This window comes from Poromitra crassiceps, assembly GCF_964638095.1.
Source record: "Poromitra crassiceps genome assembly, chromosome: 15".
NCBI lineage: Eukaryota > Metazoa > Chordata > Actinopteri > Beryciformes > Melamphaidae > Poromitra > Poromitra crassiceps.
Genome location: NC_139634.1, coordinates 18,009,945 through 18,031,896, shown reverse-complemented (window position 1 = coordinate 18,031,896; position 21,952 = coordinate 18,009,945). Strand labels below are relative to the sequence as shown.

At 42.7% G+C, this 21,952-nt stretch overlaps 1 protein-coding gene across 2 annotated transcripts in view; it reads left to right on the top strand.

Annotated features, from left to right (window-relative positions):
• Nucleotides 1-21,952, top strand: part of pcdh11 (protocadherin 11) — a gene marked incomplete at both ends in the record, with an annotated part of 150,398 nt that overhangs the window by 43,173 nt on the left and 85,273 nt on the right. For both annotated transcript variants that reach the window (XM_083651436.1, XM_083651435.1), the window contains one exon: nt 16,362-16,421. In XM_083651436.1, coding sequence (XP_083507562.1) covers nt 16,362-16,421 — 60 coding nt within the window. The remainder of the gene's footprint in view (nt 1-16,361; nt 16,422-21,952) is intronic.

Sequence of the window (21,952 nt, the reverse complement as noted above, 5' to 3'; positions counted from 1 at the left end):
TGCTTGTGGAAGAAGAAAGAAAGATGAGAAAATAAGGAGAAACTGCACTAAATAGGTGATATCATACAGCGACAGGCTCAAGGGGCTTTCCCGAAGCCTACGTCATCTTGAAAATATTTGTGTATTGGAATGATCACGCGTTGTGCGTGCTCCCTCTTCTCCTGCACTGCTTAGCTTAACCAGCTGATCAGAGTGATTTCTTTCACCGACGCCCATCGGCCAAAAAAGGCGCTGACAAGGCGGACTAGAGCAAACGGTGCGCACCGCAAAGACTAATGCTACAGACGCTCACCGACGGCCCCGACATTGCCGACCACCGATTATCAGCTGTGTGTGCCAGGGGTTTTACAGTACTACTGAGCATGTCTATTTGCAGACACAACAGTATATGAATTAATATGATCAGAGGAATCTTTTAGAAAGCTTTGTTACAAGCCTGAACACTTTTATTTCAAATTCCCCTGTCAACCCTCAGTAGCCCTAGCCTGCAGTAGCTACATGATCAAATCCCTATATTTGCATGTAATTTAGATATAATTAGACAATACTGATGCAAAAAATGCCCTGATTTTCCCTTAGCTTACCTAGATGTGGCATACTCGGTAAATTCTTAGTTATAAATACCTAAAAACACCCAACCTGGCAACACTTCAGGAACAAGTGGCAGCTAGGCAATTTAGCTGTCACAACATCAGAGGAAATGTCCTTTCCACTTTTCTCCCAATTTACAGCCCTGTATGACATCGAATTTGAAAGCTATTTACTGTAGCCTACACTTAAGTTACAGTCTTGGAATAATCACGATAACCACATCATTAACTCAGTGTATTGTCAAATAGAGTTAGACCCACTATATGCGCTGGTTGGTTAGTTGTCTTCATGTCGTCACAGCCTTTTAGCCAAAAATGTTTTGATAGCATTCGCCAATCAATTCCACATCTTAGACCAGTGTGGTTCTCAAACTTTTTTGGCTTCAGTACCGCCTTTCCCTGATTTCTGAATCCAAGTACCCCCTTTACCTGAATACAACATTTTTCTTCGAAAACTATAGCATATGCAATGAATGAATGATAAATAACCCACCTTTTGAAGAATAAAACATTACAAAATAAGAAATGGAATAAAAGATTTGCAATTAGTGCCTCTTGAGCAGATTTATTTTAATGTTTCATTTATTTTCATGATTTATTCTTACATTTTTCCATTTTCCCCTTTCTCTGAAGTCTCACTTGCCAGACTATCTCCCTGCACTATCTCCTCTCTTTTTTTTAAGATTATTTTTGGGGCATTTCGCCTTTATTTTATTTTATTTTATATAGGACAGTAGGCAGACAGGAAAGGTGGGGAGAGAGAGAGGGGATGACATGCGGCAAAGGACCGCAGGTTGGATTCGAACCCTGGTCGGCCGGGCCGGGCCTTCGTGGTATGGGTGCTACCAGGTGATTTGTTTGTTTATTCATACAGAAAGAGCACACTCTACTTCTTTGAACAGCCGCACTCTCATTTTAGTGTAGAGCATCAGAGTGCCCTGATGCACCCAATGTTAACACCGGCGTCCGGCGGGCAAGTGAGCATCACTCAAAATAAGGTGAGAGAACTCTGTTCACCTGTTATGCAAAAAGTTAAATCTAGCTGTAAGTTAACTCAAATATTTAGCCTACTGGCAAAAAATATATTTTTGTCACACATATTAGTCATTGTAATTGCAAAGCCATGTGAGACTAACACCGGCTGAGCATCACTCAATAGAATTTGATAATCAGCTTATAGAAGTTACAAATTGGTGTTTTTCTTGGAAGCAGCTGGTTTCAAGCAGACATTATCTCTTTAGTTGTAGAGTTAAATAGAGCCAAATAACCTTTCAGAGGCAACTGTGTTAACAAAAAAAATGGCAATGACTCACTTCATCACTTTTTTGTGGTCAAATAAATATTTGGGAGCAGCTGCCAGTGTGTGGACTCTATTTTTATTACTTATCTGCACTTCGGTCCTGCACCTGGTTTTAACCCCTCACTTGATGTGCGTGCCTTTTTGTACTTTTTAATGACTTTGTCTTCCTCATTTAATTCATTCAGGTGTAGATTTGCATACGAGGTGCATATTCACCTTATGTTGCCACGCCCACTTTTTCCTTTACAAAATGAAAAACAACAAAAGTGCCTCCTCCTCCCCTCTGGCTGCACTGCGCACAGGCAGGGAAAAGGAGGAGGTCTGATATTAGGACATTTTTTCGTCTCAAAACCAAGTAAGTTGTCAGTCGTGATAGCAGCTAATGAGCACTAGGTAATGTTTTTCGAGTTTACTTTTAGAAGTGTTGTTTGCTATTCTTAAGTAAAGTAGCCTAATGTTGCCTGCCCATAAAAGCTTGCTAGCTAGCTATAAGATGGCGCTAGCAGCAGACAAGCTAATCCAACATTAGCTGTCACAAGACAGTCAAAATAATATGCTTTTTGACAGCATGGGGCATTTGAATTTGAAATTCATCAATTGCAATTTACTGTCTATCAATTAAAACGACAGAAAACACAAGATATGTTTTCAACATAAACATGAGACATTTTTGTGCAATCTGAGACTTGAAAAAGTTGTATGCTACCAGGGAAAGTTTGTTGAGTTAGGTAATGGAGTGCATTTAACAGTTATTCCATTCAGTCTGACCACAAGCAGTGATGAACGATATTCACCTAATTATTTGTTGGGTAATTCATAATTCCTTCCTTCAGGATACTGTACCAGGAGGCAGGGAGAGTGTAGTTGAAAGTGAATGAAGCAATTAACAAAATTCTCTCATTTGATTTGTGCATAGGTTACATTCAACTACTCGGGGATAAAATTACCATAATTATGAATAATGGTAGTTTACATTTTGCTAAAATGTGAACTTCATGCAGGAAGTAGGCCTACCAGTCATTGAGGCAGAGAGAGGGAGACAGAGAGGCAGATGCAGACCAATAGGTAAGAGTTCATTCCTATAGTATTGTCAATTATGCCATATCGCAATATTACAATATTAAAAAATCTACAACAATATCTACTGTCATATCACAATATCGATATACGTAATATTGATATATTGCCCGCAACGCAATACAGAATACTTTAATTGTCACCAGGTGCCTGAATTTTGTGTTTTCTTTTACATAAATAATGACACTTCCATCATAAATTGATGCAGAAAAGGTACAAATTGGTGCATAAAAATCCAGCAGAATGCAGGAAATGAAGTGTTTGATGCACAATATTTCCTGGGGGAGGACCCAACAGCTCGCCATACAGTAACTTGGAAGGTCAACAGGCTAGCTAACTATCTGCCCTACATAGAGGCTAGCTTGGTTATTTAGAACTTTGCAGGTCAGTTAACTATTGTGGCTAGATAATTTATGGCTGAAATGCATCCCCCCAGTGAGTAGTTACTGTTAAACTGTTGGTACCATGTAATGTGATTATTTCTGCCTCCAGAGATCTCTGTCTGCGAAAAATGTTAAAAGTCTGATCTGCCTAGAGATGTCCTGGTTGACGAGTGGTCTTCCCTCCCCATATTATAGATCTCCTGGTTGACTAGTGGTTTTAGCTCCCCAGATTATAGATGTCCTGGTTGACTAGTGGTTTTAGCTCCCCAGATTATAGATGTCCTGGTTGACGAGTGGTCTTCGCTCCCCATATTATAGATGTCCTGGTTACGAGTTTTTTTAGCTTCCAAGATTATAGATGTCCTGGTTGACGAGTGGTTTTAGCTCCCCAGATTAGAGATGTCCTGGTTGACTAGTGGTTTTAGCTCCCCATATTAGAGATGTCCTGGTTGACGAGTGGTTTTAGCTCCCCAGATTAGAGATGTCCTGGTTGACAAGTGGTTTTAGCTCCCCAGATTAGAGGTGTCCTGGTTGACGAGTGGTTTTAGCTCCCCAGATTATAGATGTCCTGGTTGAAAGGGGTGGTTTTGGCTCCCCAGATTAGAGATGCCCTGGTTGACGAGTGGTTTTAGCTCCCCAGATTAGAGATGTCCTGGTTGACGAGTGGTTTTAGCTCCCCAGATTAGAGATCCCATGGTTGACGAGTGGTTTTAGCTCCCCAGATTAGAGATCCCATGGTTGACTAGTGGTTTTAGCTCCCCAGATTATAGATGTCCTGGTTTGACGAGTGGTTTTAGCTCCCCAGATTATAGATGTCCTGGTTTGACGAGTGGTTTTAGCTCCCCAGATTAGAGATGTCCTGGTTTGACGAGTGGTTTTAGCTCCCCAGATTAGAGATGTCCTGGTTTGACGAGTGGTTTTAGCTCCCCAGATTATAGATGTCCTGGTTTGACGAGTGGTTTTAGCTCCCCAGATTATAGATGTCCTGGTTTGACGAGTGGTTTTAGCTCCCCAGATTAGAGATGTCCTGGTTTGACGAGTGGTTTTAGCTTCCCAGATTAGAGATGTCCTGGTTTGACGAGTGGTTTTAGCTCCCCAGATTATAGATGTCCTGGTTTGACGAGTGGTTTTAGCTCCCCAGATTATAGATGTCCTGGTTTGACGAGTGGTTTTAGCTCCCCAGATTATAGATGTCCTGGTTGACGAGTGGTTTTAGCTCCCCAGATTAGAGATGTCCTGGTTTGACGAGTGGTTTTAGCTCCCCATATTATAGATGTCCTGGTTTGACGAGTGGTTTTAGCTCCCCAGATTATAGATGTCCTGGTTTGACGAGTGGTTTTAGCTCCCCAGATTATAGATGTCCTGGTTTGACGAGTGGTTTTAGCTCCCCAGATTAGAGATGTCCTGGTTGCTGAGTGGTTTTAGCTCCCCAGATTAGAGATGTCCTGGTTGATGAGTGGTTTTAGCTCCCCATATTATAGATGTCCTGGTTGATGAGTGGTTTTAGCTCCCCAGATTATAGATGTCCTGGTTTGACGAGTGGTTTTAGCTCCCCAGATTAGAGATGTCCTGGTTGATGAGTGGTTTTAGCTCCCCAGATTAGAGATGTCCTGGTTGATGAGTGGTTTTAGCTCCCCAGATTGTGGGTCTGGTGGTGCTGGAGGCCTCCCTGCCTGCTAATGTTGTGGAACACATGGCTGGCACAAGCAGAGTGGCGTCGGGGGAACGCCACACAGCTGGTTTGATTGGGTTCTGGCTTTAATCGCCCATGTCTCTGCCATCAGCACTCAAGCAGCAGTCAGTCATACACATGTTAACTGTGCTCATACAAGTGAGACTGATTGGAGCTTTCCAGATTAATTCACAATCAAATAGTGAATCACGCTCAAACAGATCAAAGTCTGTTGTTGCTTGTGAGAGACGAGTAGCACCGCCGCGGAGTGGCTAGGCAACGACAGGCTACTTCAAGTCTCAGTTCTGCCACAAATGAAGGGGTCTCATTTCAATCAGCTGATTGGTGGGTGCAGGGATGGCGGGTGACGTTCTTTGCTCTAAAGATAAATACATTGACTCCTTTGAAAATCCATTAGCCATGCATAGTTTAATCCTAAACACCATAACAAAAGGCTGTAACATAAAAAACACAGAGGTCTGAAAGGTTGATGTCGAGTTCCTCCGCTCAGATGAGAATAGACTGAATAGGGCGGCTGCTCTGTAATTTGACAAACAGCAGATGATTAGTATATATGGTACGTTTGCCAATTTCACTCCCAAATAGAGCTCCACTCTTTTGTCCCTGAATTATTGTGGAACTGAAATTCACACAGCTTTGCATTACCCTCAATCAAAGCCAGTGAGAAGAACATAACACGATATCATTCACGACACCATTTTTTCTCTCCCAAAAAGGCAGGAGAATGAAAAAATCATATGGTGAATTTGCTAATACATAACACATGCATGGGGTAATTTAACTCAATAAGACGGCATTTATTTTCATTTATCAAAATGAAGTTTTGCTTGACCGTGAAAAAGCAGTCAATGACAATGTGCAGCTAATGTAATTTTGAATACACTTAATGCTCTGCTCACCCGACTAGAGAGAGAAATGTAGTGGTAAATTGGGGGACTGTTGCTGATAAGCTTAACAGCAAAGCAGCATCCACTCATTTGAATGAGGGCGTTAATGTGGTTGTTTAAAATAGAAATAAGTGACGACGACAGTTTTGTGGTGCATATTGCTCTTGAGAAGATCGCTTGCCGATGGAGCAAAATGCTGACTAGATTGACCTAGATTGTAATTGCAACCCAATCGCCAGAATAAAAACGTTACATAAACGTTGTCTGAAAAGCAGGATACTGTATGTATATATACAATATCAATGTAAATTTGAAACAAAACGGCAAAATATGTGGTAACACTTGATGATAATGTTCAGTCGTAAGTCATTTATAAGCCTTAAGTTAATGATGAACTAATGATTTACAAAGAGTCACTGAAAACATTGCTGCCTTCCCAACATTAAGTGAAAATAAAACAACTTTGGGCAACTAAGTCAAACAACGTGGTTATGTTTGTTTAGGCAGCTAAAGCAGCTTGGTTAAGGTTAGAGATTGGGTTGATATGGTTTGGTCAGCTTCAGCTAACGTAGCTTGTTTATAAGGTTAAAGTTTGGGTTGATATGGTTTGGTCAGCTTCAGCTACAGTAACGTAGCTTGTTTATAAGGTTAAAGTTTGGGTTGATATGGTTTGGTCAGCTTCAGCTACAGTAACGTAGCTTGTTTATAAGGTTAAAGTTTGGGTTGATATGGTTTGGTCAGCTTCAGCTAACGTAGCTTGTTTATAAGGTTAAAGTTTGGGTTGATATGGTTTGGTCAGCTTCAGCTACAGTAACGTAGCTTGTTTATAAGGTTAAAGTTTGGGTTGATATGGTTTGGTCAGCTTCAGCTAACGTAGCTTGTTTATAAGGTTAAAGTTTGGGTTGATATGGTTTGGTCAGCTTCAGCTAACGTAGCTTGTTTATAAGGTTAAAGTTTGGGTTGAAATGGTTTGGTCGTTCAGAAATGTTCATATTTTTTTCATGGATTCGAGAAACAATCCCTACATTTTATTCTGGCGACTGGCCTGGTAATTGCGATCACCCTCATTTCATGATAATGATGTCTTCATATAAAACAAACGCAAACACACACTCGTGTGCGCACACACGCTCACGCAGACACATGCACGCACAGACCCTCTCTTAATCTTCCTCAGACACACGCGTGCGTGTTTGTGTGTGTGTGTGTGCACGAGCGTGCACACACACACACACAAACACCCCCGCGGTGCACAAACACAAAGTCTTCACAAAGTAGATGAGCTGCATTCTGTGGCGAATTGAAAGAGTCTGCAAAGCCAGTTCCTCGTGGCCGCGGAGGCGTGCATCAGCCGGCATATAGCCCCTGCTTGGTGTCTCAGGGCGCCTTGCGTATAACACTTGGCCTGCTCCCTAGCCACCGCTTGGATCAGAGAGGCTACTGCTATCATCCAGGCGCTGGCAGCAGCCAAGACGGGCTCAGAATGACAAATTGGTCAGAGCGAGTGACGAGAGCATGGCCAAGAAATAGACTTTGAAGAGAGAAACGCATTCCGGGTTGTGACAAGTGCGCCACATTATATGGTCAACTGTACAAGTCTGACACCCGCCATGCCGATTGATCCGGCTCCCAAAGACACTCAAATGAGGCGAGGCTCTCTCGTCAAGACAATGCCAAAGTGTTTATCTTAGAAAGTCACCCAAAATATGACTGGATTAGAGAGCTTTTCCGCAAACACTCTCTCTCGTCTTGTGGCCTCAGTTTGTATCAAAACCAAGCCCCCCTCTGAGCTAATTCAGCTACTGTTGTAGGCTCTGACAGCATGGTAAAATTCACTCATGTCTAAATCGACATATATATCCGAGGTGATCTCTCTCCTTATAACTCGGGAAATGTACATAACCTGTTTAAGGCAATTACAGAAATAATCAGCAAAAATCTGTTTTTATTATGCCACTAATATGATGCAATGATTCCAAATGTATTCATCATTTCAGCAGTCATTTCCTAATGCTTTTTTCTCCCTTCACCGTTAATGATTACAGCAAGTTAATAATGAAATCTATTTACAGTTTGGAAATGTCACTTCAGTGGAGGACATTAGTAAGTAATGTGGCTCTATTTAAAGAGAGCGTGGGGATATATAGAATAACTTTTGTTGATTCACGCTATAACTCTGCTACATACTGCATGCTCAGTGCTACAAAGTAACTAATGCTAAATTTGACACAGTGGGATATTGATGAAATGGTGTGCTTCTTAGGGAACAATTCTGAAATGAAAAGGCATTGGCAATAAAAACAATAAGCCTCTCCACTATATTTTATATTATCATAAACCCGCATAGTATGAAATCCTGTGGCAGTTAATCCAGAGCAATATTGCCTTCATCAAAGCCATCCACAGTATCAGAGATTGTTTAGAACCACAGTGCAGGTAGAGAATCACAATGCTAAATCCCTGGTGAATGGCTAATCTGCTAATCTAGTGTTATAGTGACTGGCTGCTTAATTATGAGAGCGCACAGCAGATTCCAATCTATCTGACAAGAGTAAAATGTCTAAAAATACACTGGGTGTTTTCTGCTAAAGCATTCAAATTATGAAGCTCGCTTCAGTATATTCAGAAATGATCTTTACAGTCTTATTTGCCGTTTATTTTTGCCGTTTGAAGTCTAGCAATTCTGCAGGGCCGATACAATACATTTTTAGCAGCAGATTGTTCACTCATTATGTCCATTTGGTAGACTGATCGATTCACTGGTACGCGGTTATGTTGATTTAAGTGTGGGTCTGTTGCTCAGAAAACACAACAAAAGGCTTTGTAGGTTGTAATTACATTGGTTTTCTGCATGCCTGTTGGCACCTTGGTCAAAGGCAAGCTCCTGTGTGTCTCTAGGACGCTCCATCATGTAAATGAGGCTCTCTTTCCTTGCCAAGACAATCATGACATTGCACTGGTGATGTGCACACAAGCCCAGTCTGAAGCACAGACAGGACACTGGATGTTACCCTCTTGTTTCACCTTCTCAGCAAAACCGGAGTGTCATACCAGTTGGCATCAATAGAACTGGCTCTGAAGTTGTACACTATTTGACTTTTCCTTGTCAAATTGCCTTGCAAATGAGGCCCGTCCTGGCAGCGTTTCAAAGCGCTCGTGCTATATTGTGTGCAGCCTCCTCCTCCTCCAGGCGCTGGCTTGTGAACCTCCATCATTCTCCATGCATATGAGCACAGTGCTGCACTAAGCTCACATGCAAGACTAGATAAACATGCCAAGCTGGGAGGGGAGATGGAAAGCAGCGTGCCTATGTCTTGTCAGCCTGTCTGGATTTGGCTTCTATGTTCTCCACCTTGACTGACAAGGTCTATCTAATAACATGGCAGGTAGACAGTCTCTCTGCCTTGTAGGTTTTTACCCATTAAAATTATATTCAATCATATTTTTGATGGGCTCACCTTCCCCCTCCCTGCCCCCAAACCACGCCTTACTTAGTGTATTCAAGGTGCGAGTGCCAGTCAAATTAAAAACGTTGTGTCGCTTGAAGCCGCGTCAAAATAATTGTTTTGATATGTCCTGATTTTTGGTTTGGCAATGACATTAATAGGGGATGATGGCAGAATGAGGAGGAAGACATTTTTTTTTGAGGGATGTTGACTATTTGAGTCACGCTTCCCCCTGGCTCGCAATTATAGGTTTGGAGTCTGGGGGGGGGAGCACGGAAAAAGGCATTGCTTTACGATACCAAGTGCTGCACATACTGCGTGCTTTGATTGCATGTCCAAGTCCGCAGCTAAATAATCATAATGCCGGGATTGAAACGTTGCAAAATTGCCCCAGGCTGAGATATTGCTAATGAACAGCAGCAGGGTGCAGCAGTGGGGGAGTCTGGAACCTTACTTCCTGTTTTTCTGTTTCAATAACTAATAATCTGTGGCACTCTGATTGCATTAGCCCACATTCAAAACATCGCCCCTTCAAATGTCGGAAAACATTTGTAGTATGACTAGTGTGCACCAAGCAAAACTATTCAGGACTTCATTAAAACTCTGGACAAAAGCATAAGTATTCATCTTACTCAGCACACCATGAAGCTGCTCATCCTACACCGACGCTAGGCAGCCTTCTTTTTTGGTAGCATGGATTACCTCTGATAGCCCCCTCATCATATGATATTACAAATAGATGTGTTTTACGCTTGTTACATTTTCTCTCTTTCTCAGCTTGTCACACTATAGAGAACCATCAAGCAAGGGGGAATCCATGGAGAGAGAAGGAAATAAAGAGAGAATATATTTTTTTTTCTCTGAATGTGCCGCAGATCAAAAAACATGGCAGTCACATGATCAAAGTCACATGATCAAAGGCATTTGATAATCCTTGAACTACAGTGCTCTTTTAATCCTGGTGAGAAAAATATATTTTATTGGGGGCGAGTCGGGGGGGGGGGGGATGTCGATCTGGTAAACAGAGCTAGAAACGCAGGAACTAGCTGCTGGAAAAGCAGTTGACTAAATGTAGCGAGGCACTTTTGAGACGCGCCTGGGAGGTTGACAGTATAAAGCCTCCTTGTATGTGGGGGGAATGCAGGCAGAGCTGATGATGGGCCCAGAAACACAAATGTGCCAGAAGTCCCTGTCCACTCAGCACTGAATAGTGCTCTTGTTTTTCCATGGGGTTTGTTGAGGAAGTTGGCTTGTTGAATGTGACCAGACTGCCATATACATCTGGCATATAGAAACAGAGGGCAAACTATAAGGTCCTTTCAGCGCAAGCAAGTAAAATCCATTTAGCAACAGGAGAGCTTGACTTGCTTACTACAGCCTCTTCTAAACATGAACTGTGGATCAAAGCCATAGAATCAGGTCCGACTAATACTATCCCCTGCAGGTACCCTGCTAGACATGACTCAATAAACCACTTAATCACTTTCTAAACATGGGGAGAAGCTCCGGCGTGGTAGCCTACGGCAGAGGGAAAGGTACAGCATAGGCTACAATTATCTGCTCTGGATCAAATTATATGTAGCCTAATGCGCAGTATCATCTCCTTGTTACATTTTCAAAGTGGCAGATGGAAGAAAATAAACGATAAAACTTTTAGGGTAGGCTACTTGTTTACTCCTCAATTTGACTCTAAATAATCCAGCCATGTAACTACGTCGATTCATGAAACTATTAAATAGCACGGGGACATTTATGGTCTGTATGTGCTCGCTTAGCACGTCATCCCCGCCTTCCCCCTCCACGCCTCCAGAGCATCTGCTGCAACCTTGCTAAACAAGAGCCGCAGGCACAGCGATGTGGAGCTGAGACTAGAGCTGAGACTAGAGCTGAGACTAGTGCTGAGACTAGAGCTGAGACTAGAGCTGAGACTAGAGCTGAGACTAGAGCTGAGACTAGAGCTGAGAGACTAGAGCTTAGACTAGAGCTGAGACTAGAGCTGAGACTAGTGCTGAGACTAGAGCTGAGACTAGAGCTTAGACTAGAGCTGAGACTAGTGCTGAGACTAGTGCTGAGACTAGAGCTGAGACTAGTGCTGAGACTAGAGCTGAGACTAGTGCTGAGACTAGAGCTGAGACTAGTGCTGAGACTAGAGCTGAGACTAGAGCGTAGGTGGTTTATCCTCCGCAGTCGCGGGAGTGCGCTCAAAACGGAAACTTGGTTCTAAACATGCAGCACATTTGACTAAGGTGCGGTTATGAGTAGGAGATCACTGCATGTTTACAAACAGCTTACTTATTCCATATTAGATGTGAAACGGTATGAAAATTTCATATTACGATTAGAGTGACCAAAATGATCACGTTATCAGTATTAACGCAGTGTTGTTAGAGTGATGCTATTTTTTTTTTTACAAATAACTGCTGATGCAGTACACTCACTGAAATCATTTCACCAAGGCTGCATGCCTGCGTCTGGTAGACTGTTGCTAACCGTGTTTTGCAAAGCGCTGTAAATTAGTCACGTTAACACAGTAATCGCGGTAACACAGTTTGAATGACAATTAAGATTTGAAGTCCTTACCACTTGACAGCGGTAAGGAATCTTCTCATGGTTTATCATTAAACCGGTAATCATTTCATCCCTATTCCACATAGTACCATATTCAAGATTCAAGATTCAAGATTTTTATTGTCACTCCGTAGTACAAGTATCATGTGTGAAATTCTTGTGCTGTGGACTCCGTTTACAACATAGTACAAAATAACAGGGCATATGGGTGCAGGAAAACAAGAGACACAACAAGCAATAAGGCAGTAGAGTGATAAGACAAGTCAAAGACAGTGGCATATTCACTGCACATATAGGTGCACATGGCATGTACTGTACATACTTTAAACATACTTAAACATAGTTGACGTTCTGTTTGCACAGGTGCAAATAGCATATACCTAATTAAACATACAATTAAACATTAGACATACGTAATGGTAGCAGCTACAGTACAGTACAGTACAGCTACTACACTATTTGTGGGGGACACCTCGCCATTCCGAAGTGTCGGCATTCCGATCATTGACTTCTATGCTTTCGGAGAGGCGGCCCTTTTTTATCTCCAAAAAATGTTTCGCCGAGAGGTTAGGTTAGGCTTAGGCGTGGGGGGTGGGAGAGGTTAGGTTTAGGGTTAGGGTCTGGGGGAGGGTTCTTTCGCAATGGCGAGGTTAGGGTTAGAATTTTGTCGGAATGCCGGTATTTCGGGGGGCCGACATTTCGGAATGCCGAGGTGTCCCCCTATTTGTGTATGTTAAGGAGTCTCGTGGCCTGCGGGAAGAAACTGTCCCTCAAGCGATTTGTGCATGCTTTTGGGACCCTGTATCTCCTCCCTGAGGGTAACAGGGAGAACAGGCTGTTGTGGGGGTGGTTTGTGTCTTTGATGATCTTCAGGGACCTTGAAGTGATATAAAGATATAAAGTGAACACTTAAAGTACAGTACAGTATATAACCGACAAATTGTTCACGTCTCAACTATGAAAAGGTAGTTGAGACATGAACAGTTTCTAGGTTAGAAGAGTTGATTAGGTTTAGATGTGGGGTTATGCGACAGCAGATAAGATCTTGCAAAGTCAGCATGTCTCCAAGACATATCTCATAGAAGAAACTCATGTTTCATTTCTCTTTCCGTTTCCTCAGAAAATAAAGTTTTGTTATATATCACAGCATTGTGCTCTCTGGCCCTCGTCAAATTACAATAACCACGCCAGCACTCTGAAAAGACAAAAGCATCAATATGTGGTGTAATCCTATAGCAAGCCTTGTCAATAGTGTTTCCCTATCAGATGCAAAATGTTCCAGACCAAAGGTCTGAAAAATATGACAGTTGTGGTGTTTTCTGTACAGTGTCTCACATTTATTTCTCCCTTTGATTGCTGGAGCATCGTCGCATTCATATTAATACATATTAAAACAGGGAATATGGAGTGATTTTTCAAAAAACTGTGTGGTGTCTGTGCTGTTGAATAATTGATGCTGAATATTTCACCTATCTTTTTACATGTGTGAGCTACGCCGGAGCTACATGAAAAGTAACATTTAGTTCTGCTCAAAGAATACAGTGTGATTTTAATGCCGTTAATCCTGTTGAAAAACAAACATGAATAAACAACAACAAAAACATAACAGTGATTATAGCTCGAGGAAATGTGTGTGTGTGTGTGTGTGTGTGTGTGTGTGTGTGTGTGTGTGTGTGTGTGTGTGTGTGTGTGTGTGTGTGTGTGTGTGTGTGTGTCCAAGGAAGTGAAGGGGATTTAGATTATCTATGGTTGCTATCAAGCTTAAACAGCCGCCTCTCTTTATATTAACTCTATATGAAGACTGAATCTAAATGCAGTTTTTAGGAACACACTATTCATATTTGGAAATACTTCAATTCATCTTCACCTTATGTGCCCTGAAATGTTCAAGGTAGAATATACAGTCAATTATTTACTTGCACCCTTAAATTGACTCTAAACAGCCTGTAAAGATGCAGTGTCAATTTTGGGTTGGATTTTGGTTGCTTTTAGCATATCAAGGCTTGTTTAGAGGCTGTGCAAATGCAAACAACACATCACCTTGTGCCTGAAATCCCTGGGGAGAGAGGCTTAGGATATAAGCTTTCTATTTGCAGTGTTGTTCCTTACTCAATTCAATCTGACTTAGTCAATACCTGCCAATATTGTGCAGGACATCATCTGCAATAGAAAACGCGACAGTGAAGTCATCCCAGTGAGCAGAAAAATGTTGACATTGAAAGTTTCTGCAATCCACGGATATGTAGAATATCAACATTTATGAACCAAAATAGGCTGCATATCACGTCTCAAGATACGTGAATATTAACGTTATACATTAAGCCTAACCTTAACCAAGTTAGTCTCACGTGATACGGAGGATCTGAATCACAAGTCAGCATTTCCGGGTTTTGCCGCAGGAAAGGCTTCGGCAAGCCTCTGATTGGCTGGGCTGTAACGGAAGTCCGGCTCTCTGCATGCATTGGTGCATCGTTTAAAATGTACCGCCCCACGAGTTGCGTCATGCAAATACGGAGGTCTGTAGTTGGTAAATTCATATGTTTGTCACGCATTTTGTTTTAGTCTTAGGGGGGGGCGGTCCTTAACCGCTTGGGAAGAGTTGTGTGGCTACTGCGAGACTAACCTAAACATAACCAAAGTTGTTTTATTTGTGTTTAATGTTGGAAAGGCAGCAAAGGTTTCAAATTAATCCCCGTCTTGTTTCAAATGTACATTGAGATTGTAGATGTAAAATGCCACGTTTTAGAAATGTATTTATTTGGCAGACGTTTTGTCTCAAATTGATGTTGAGACTGTACATATCCCTGGTTTTCAGCATACTGTACCAAGCTGTGGGGTTGTTGTTGCTGACATCAACACACTTAGAATGAACCGCCCTCTATTCTGCCCTTGGAACAGGAAGACATGCACAGAAAGTTTTATATGGTGGATCAACCATCTCAGCAATACAAGTTACTGTGTTGGAGATATTGTTTACTTGGGATCAAGGCTGTGCTATGAAATCCAGGAGCCGTTTGAACTTTATCTCACCGGAAATCAGTATACAACTATCCACTATCAGTATACTATCCACACACACACACACACACACACACACACACACACACACACACACACACACACACACACACACACACACACACACACACACACACACACACACACACACACACACACACACACACACCTATCAGTATACTATCCACACACACACACACACACATGCACACACACACACACACACGCACACACTCACACATAGAAATTCCACTCCCCACTTCTCTCCCCAAAGAAAACATTTATTTGTCACATCATTATTATATCATGACTGTGGCCCTACCCGGTCTGTAGGGGGGATTTTGTCTGCTAATTCTGACATCTCAGCTAGGCCCATTCATCCATTCATATTTCATGAGCTTGTTGTTTACTGGCTGGGTTTGTCTGAGCTCGGCTGCCGTGGCCTGTGAGGTGTTCTCCCTCTCCGTTGTCTGGGCTCGGCTGCCGTGGCCTGCGAGGGGTTCTCCCTCTACGTTGCGATGAAATATAGATGTTAGGAGCCTGGACAGTTGAGTGTCTCAAGCTCCGCTCTCCTGGTGATACCATAAGGAAGCCATTAATAGTGTCAGGGAGCATCAGACATACCACAGGCACATAATTGGATATGAGGACATAAACTGAAAGCACCTGCTTGGAATCAACAGGGCCCTCCCAGGAGGCGGACCCTCGCTAGATTCCCCAAGTTTGAAGCCCGTCCACTCCCCGCTGGGCCCGCCTCGCCCATTGCTCTTCTCATTCGGCACTGGGGTCAGCTCAAGATGGCTCCTTTTCTTTTCCTTTTTTTATCATGGCATTGTGAGTATGCAAATAGTTTGGAACTTTGCATAATCACGAGCAGCGGGACCATCTGTTGTTGGCTTGTTGACTTACCTTGCGTCTGTTTTTAATGCTGTTTTCATGTATCTCAGTGATGTATTGCTGTATTAACAATGTGATAATCATCTAACCTGGAAAAATGCATGCAGGCGTGTGTATGTAGAAGTCGGAACACATGTTCGGAGGGACATTCACACACCAAGAAGGATTTGTCATCTTTGTGCAAGGAAAAAGGAAGGGGAAAGTAGAAAACAAAACAAAATACATCATTCTACGCCCCTCGCTTGCACGACGTACAGTATGATAAGATGATATTGTCAAGATAAAGATTTAAAATATGACCATCAACAGAAGCTGTGGGTTTTGGATTAGCGGGCAGCTAAGACCTGCTTGTTGATGCAGGGTCGCTTAACCCCCGCGGAAATATATTGCTACAATGCTAATGGGAAGGAGCAGGAAATAAGATGCACCTACTGTCACTAAAGATTTGCTGGGAGATGCCCTCCACACAAAACATGTCTCTGATAATGTGCTTTTCCTGTAGAACCCCAACCAGACGCCGGAGAAGGCTTTCAACTCGCCACCCCCCATGTGTCCTCATAAGGTAAGCTCCAGCTCGCTCCCAGCCATGAGAAAAAGATTATTATCTGAAATCATTTAAAATATTTTAAGCATTTGATGTTTTGCGTAGTTTTGTTTGCATGTCTTTGAAATCTCATTGTGTTATTATGTTAAATCCAGACCCTTATTTCAGTAATGGTTTTCACAGGTTGGATTTTTATCAATTTATTTTATATATTGATGTATTTATACTGTAATACACACACACATGTGTATACATATACATATACACATACACATATGTATATTATACATATGTATATATAATATACACACCTATATATAATATATATACTATATATATATATATATATATATACACACACACACGCACACACACACACACACACACACACACACACACACACACACACACACACACACACACACACACACACACACACACACACACACACACACACACACACTATTTAGAGAGACACATACTATTTAGAGAGAGCCATCTGTCCCTGCTATCTCCATTCCATTATTCCATGATGTAACACTTGACTTGATGAGGTGAGAGGGGTAAATGTATTCAATGTTAATTTCTTCTGTCTATGCACAGTCAAAGTCCTCACTTCACACTGACGATCTTAAAAGTCATCTTCACACGCCGATTGAAGCAACTTTTCCCCTCAGTTCCTGCATGTCACTCGCAAATGTGCTAATGCGTTATCTAGTGAAATTCACACGCTTTCACTTCACTTAGCGCCCAAACGTGTCAAAAACGCCCGTGTCCTTTTCTGGTCGAGTGGCCCGCGTGGTCAAGAGTTGCTGGTGGACCTTGGTAAAAGGAACCGTCTGACAGGCTGTCATCAAGTGGTCATTCAACGCCTAGCACCGCTGCACATCACTAATGCACCGCTAGCTGTCTGAAATGACTTGGGTGGCATTGAAAGCTGCAGACGCTGGTACCACAGTAAATAATAATAAAATATGATACCCCCTCTCCCGCCTCTGTCATTGGGAAATAATGAGAGAGGCAATCAGCTTTTGTTCAGAACTCCGTCAACGCAAAGTGACACTGTAATTGCCTGCATGTCCTTCACATTGGGCCTAAACTGTTCATATTTAGACTCTTCCTAAAGAGTCTGATACTGTCTAGTCTAGTGTAGGTTGAGATGTTGCAGAAGCTTCCTTGTAGCAAACTAAACTTAGGGCATTTCAAATTCCTATGTCCTGATCTGTCTCGTATTCTATGGCTCTATACCAGTATTCCCCAAACTGGTTTTTGGGGGGACTCACTTAAAAAAAAGGAGAAATCATTGCGACCCAATTCCCATAATAGGCTTTATCTATGAATCTATTTGTGTATAAATGAATGTTCATGACCGTTGTTAACTACCATTTCCACATCACCTTATATTAGCCATTTCCAAGAGATAGTTTATCATCATCTCCACCACATGTTAAATACTTTATAAATGAGAAACAATAAATTCATCTAGGCAGAGCTAACAGGCTACCTTGTCGTTTTGATTTCCTCTCGTCAGTAAAACAGTATACACACATTTAACTTTATAAATGAGACAAAATAAGTGCATTTTAAATCAAAGAAATACGAGAAATTCTGCAAATTTATTTGGCGACCCGAATAATATCTCCTGCGACCCCCAGCTGTGGGTCACGACGAGTCCGACCCAGTCTTTGGGAATGACCGCTCTATACGGTGTGTTTGTCACCTCCCCCTTCCCGCTCTCTCTCTCTTTCAACAGCTGATCAGAGCTGATGTAATGGGGAAACACTGTGGGTTTGCGGGATGGTGTTTCTTCACGTTTTAGCTGTTAGCAGCGCGGAACATAATCTTCCTCTCGTCAGCTCACATTAGTCTCCATGATCCGCACCAACCCAATATGTGCAGCGAACGCAACGGGCCAGGCGGGGTAATTTGGTATGTCAGTCAGATTGGGATGGGCTGGTAAAATGAGTAAAATGGCTGGATATGATTTATATGAAAAGAATATTCTGATTATAATGGCTCTCAGAATAGAATATCCTCTCTCTCTCTCTCTTTTTTTCCACACTTTTCTTCATCTGCATTGTGTGCATTCCCCGGATAGATAGTGAAATGAACAGAGGGCTTTTAAACTGACTGCTCTGTGATTATATTAAGAGTGTGTGAGAGAGAGGGAGAGAGAGAGAGAGAGAGAGAGAGCGAGGAAAGCGAGGGGCGGGAGGAGATCGGGTGCCCGAGCGCTAAGTATACATAATTGCTTCTTGACACATTGGCCAAATTCTGCAGTGCCAGGATCTGAGCGCGAAGATGATTAACGGCTGTCCGAGTGGGTGGGCACCGCGGGTCGTTCAGGGCCTTTGGTTTCCATAGCGATCCCCGTCTAAAAAGGCCCTACATTGCATTCGGAAAAATCCCAGAGGTCCGCACATTGTTAAACTACAATTATAACTCACATCGAGAGCTATTGTCTGTCCACCGCAAACTCTCTTATTCATCCCGCCCAGCGGTTTGCTGCTTTTGCTCTTTTTTCTCTCTCCACTGCGCCTTTATTTTCGTCTGTGTTTTTCTTAAATGGTCTCCTCTGGCTGCTGAGGCGCTAAAGTGCGAAAGTATCGCGTTCTGTGAATAATTGAAGAGTGGGTTCACCTCAGAGCATCGTTACAGCGAGCCAGTCAGGGTAAGAGGTTAGGGTAAGATCATATTTCTGACAGTGGGCTTGAGGCGGTAGAAAATTGTTCCAGTTTCTCACAACGCTTCCGTCTAAAACTACAGCGTGAATAACAGTTTCTCATTACACCGTGTAGCACAGCAGGACTGGATTGGAATACAATGTACATAGGTAAGCACACACATCAGTATACATGTTTCTGCACAAATGTATATTACATTTGTAACAGGTGGTGATAACCATATACTTATGCATCAACGTCATTGTTCAATGTTCAGTATTATATTCAGCAGAGTTTTTTACTTTACTGTATGTTGAGCAAAATGGCTCATAGAAAATAATGAAATAAGCACTTTGAGTTGTTTGTTATTATGATGGAGAGCAGTGTTCCGGCCCATTGCAGTTTAAGTGCATGTACATGTCTATGAGAACAGTGCAATCTAGTGAGGTGACAGATGGAGAGGGTGCGGGGTGGGAGTAGGGATCAAGCACCTCTGCTGGTAGGGGGCCTGCGCTGCACCCTGTTCCTGCCAACTCTCAAATAGCTACGGCAAACTAACGCACAGCCACTCGCGATGCCACTTCACTGTTTTTTGTCTCCCGCTGGAAAAGGGGAAGGTTTTCTTTGAAGACCTCAGCCGGTATTGTAAAAGGTCGATGGGCGCGCGGAACAAGTTTAGCTTCTTTTACTTCTCGAAGCGCACTTTCTCTCGTGAACTAATGCGACTATGCAAATGTGAACACAGTGATAACCACAGATAAAAATGCTTCATGAGGATCTTGTGTGCGCCAGCATCTTTTCAAGCCAAGGAAAGGCCCGGCGGTGAATAAGCACATCTTAATGATGATTCACTCTGTATAATAAAAGAAAATCCCTCTGGCGTCCAAACAAGAGGCTAGTCATGCAGCAATTAAGCTTAGTTTAAAGGCAGCATGGAGACTGTGGCTGGTTAGTGAGGCATCTTCGTCAACGCCGACATCCACTCGCACATACAGTCATGGCCGTAACTAGCTATGAGGACGGGGAGGTCCGGACCTCCCCTAATATTTCAGCCTGCAAAAAAAAAAAAAAAAAAAAAAATTTTTTTTTTTTTTTTTGCAGGCCAGGCCAGGCCAGGCCAGGCCACTCACTGAACAGCAGGCCAGGCGCCGCCTACTGGTTTACTAGTGGTTTTATTACTTTATTCAGGTTTAAAGTGGGTGCATCTCATTGTAATCATGCATGATGCCAATTGCCAAGCTCCCGAAGTCAGGTATGCAGGTGGCTATATGCATGGTTTCAGTTTCATGACCCAATAAGTAACAAAAAGAGGTGGTGTAAAGTTAAAAACAACATAATATATTTTATTTTATTTTTCAATCGTTCCTATCAGGAATAAATAAATGTCCCTCTGTATGTTTTTTTATTATCGATGATGACTTTGTGTGTTGTGTACGGCTTGGGTTGTGTACCTGTGTTTGTAGGTGTCATTTTGATATGAATTTGGCTAAAACAGTTTGTGTTTGTTAGTTACAATTATGTTGACAGGAGAGCTGAGCAGGTGGTGATATGAAAGAGAATATACTGAATAATGACATCACAACAGTATAATCCTAATGTTGATTTAAAATGATATATTACTCTAAATATGGCTAAAAAAAGGGGGGGGGGGGAACTAAAAAAAATTTCGGCGGCGCCCTGATGGGCGCAGCCGAATCCGCCTCCCCTTGCTGGACCTCCCCTATTTCGGAACCCTGGTTACGGCCCTGCATACAGTACATGCTCATCGTAGTGGCCAATCACAGCTTTGAGGTAAATGTGATCCTGGAAGACAAGCAGCAACTAGCCACGGCGCCAACAGCGCCCCGTGGTTGCATTGCATTCTCAAATAAATAATGTGGTAGAAGTGGAAGAGAAAAAGACAGTCCAAAAGGTCATGTGTGACCTCTGGGACCGCTACTGTGCAGCATCTGTCACTAGCAAGCACAGCATGTCCATGTCAAATAGGCAAAAGGTATGCGCTGTAGCCAGCCTGCCGTGCAGTAAAGGCACTAGACCTATATACAGTACGTTCACACTGTAACGGCTTTCTGCAGTCTTCTTGGCTTATCTGCAGCGCGTCCGACATGCCATATGTGACATGACTGGTTGAATGACTTTTAAAGCCCAGTCACAGAAAAGCAAACATAATGCGCCTGCATTCAATATATGCATCCAATATACGCCGAGACTATGGCCGAGACTGTATTATTGTAGAATAAATATGAATGAACTCACGTTCTTAGCATCAATTTACATGAATTCCCACACAATACAGGGGGGGGGGAATCATTAAATTATCTTTGGTGCTATTAAAAAGTAAATGATACATTTTACTGCTTCAAAATTGCTTTTGCATTACATAATCCACATTCAGATTTTAGCCCTCCATGAAGATTGCATTCCATCTATATTGGTTAGTATTCAGCGCATGGTGCTGTGGCAGTGTGGACTCTCATCATGTTCTTTTGGAGATGCTTTATGAGGTTGAGGCAATCCTCAGGGGGATCAAACATGCCATCTCTACCAGCCACCATGGCTCCCACAACAAACATGCCATCTCCCCAGCCACCATGGCTCTCACAACAAACATGCCATCTCCCCAGCCACCATGGCTCCCACAACAAAGATGCCATCTCCCCAGCCACCATGGCTCCCACAACAAACATGTCATCTCCCCAGCCACCATGGCTCCCACAACAAACACGCCATCTCCCCAGCCACCATGGCTCCCACAACAAACATGCCATCTCCACCAGCCACCATGGCTCCCACAACAAACATGCCATCTCCACCAGCCACCATGGATCCCACAACAAACATGCCATCTCTACCAGCCACCATGGTTCCCACAACAAACATGCCATC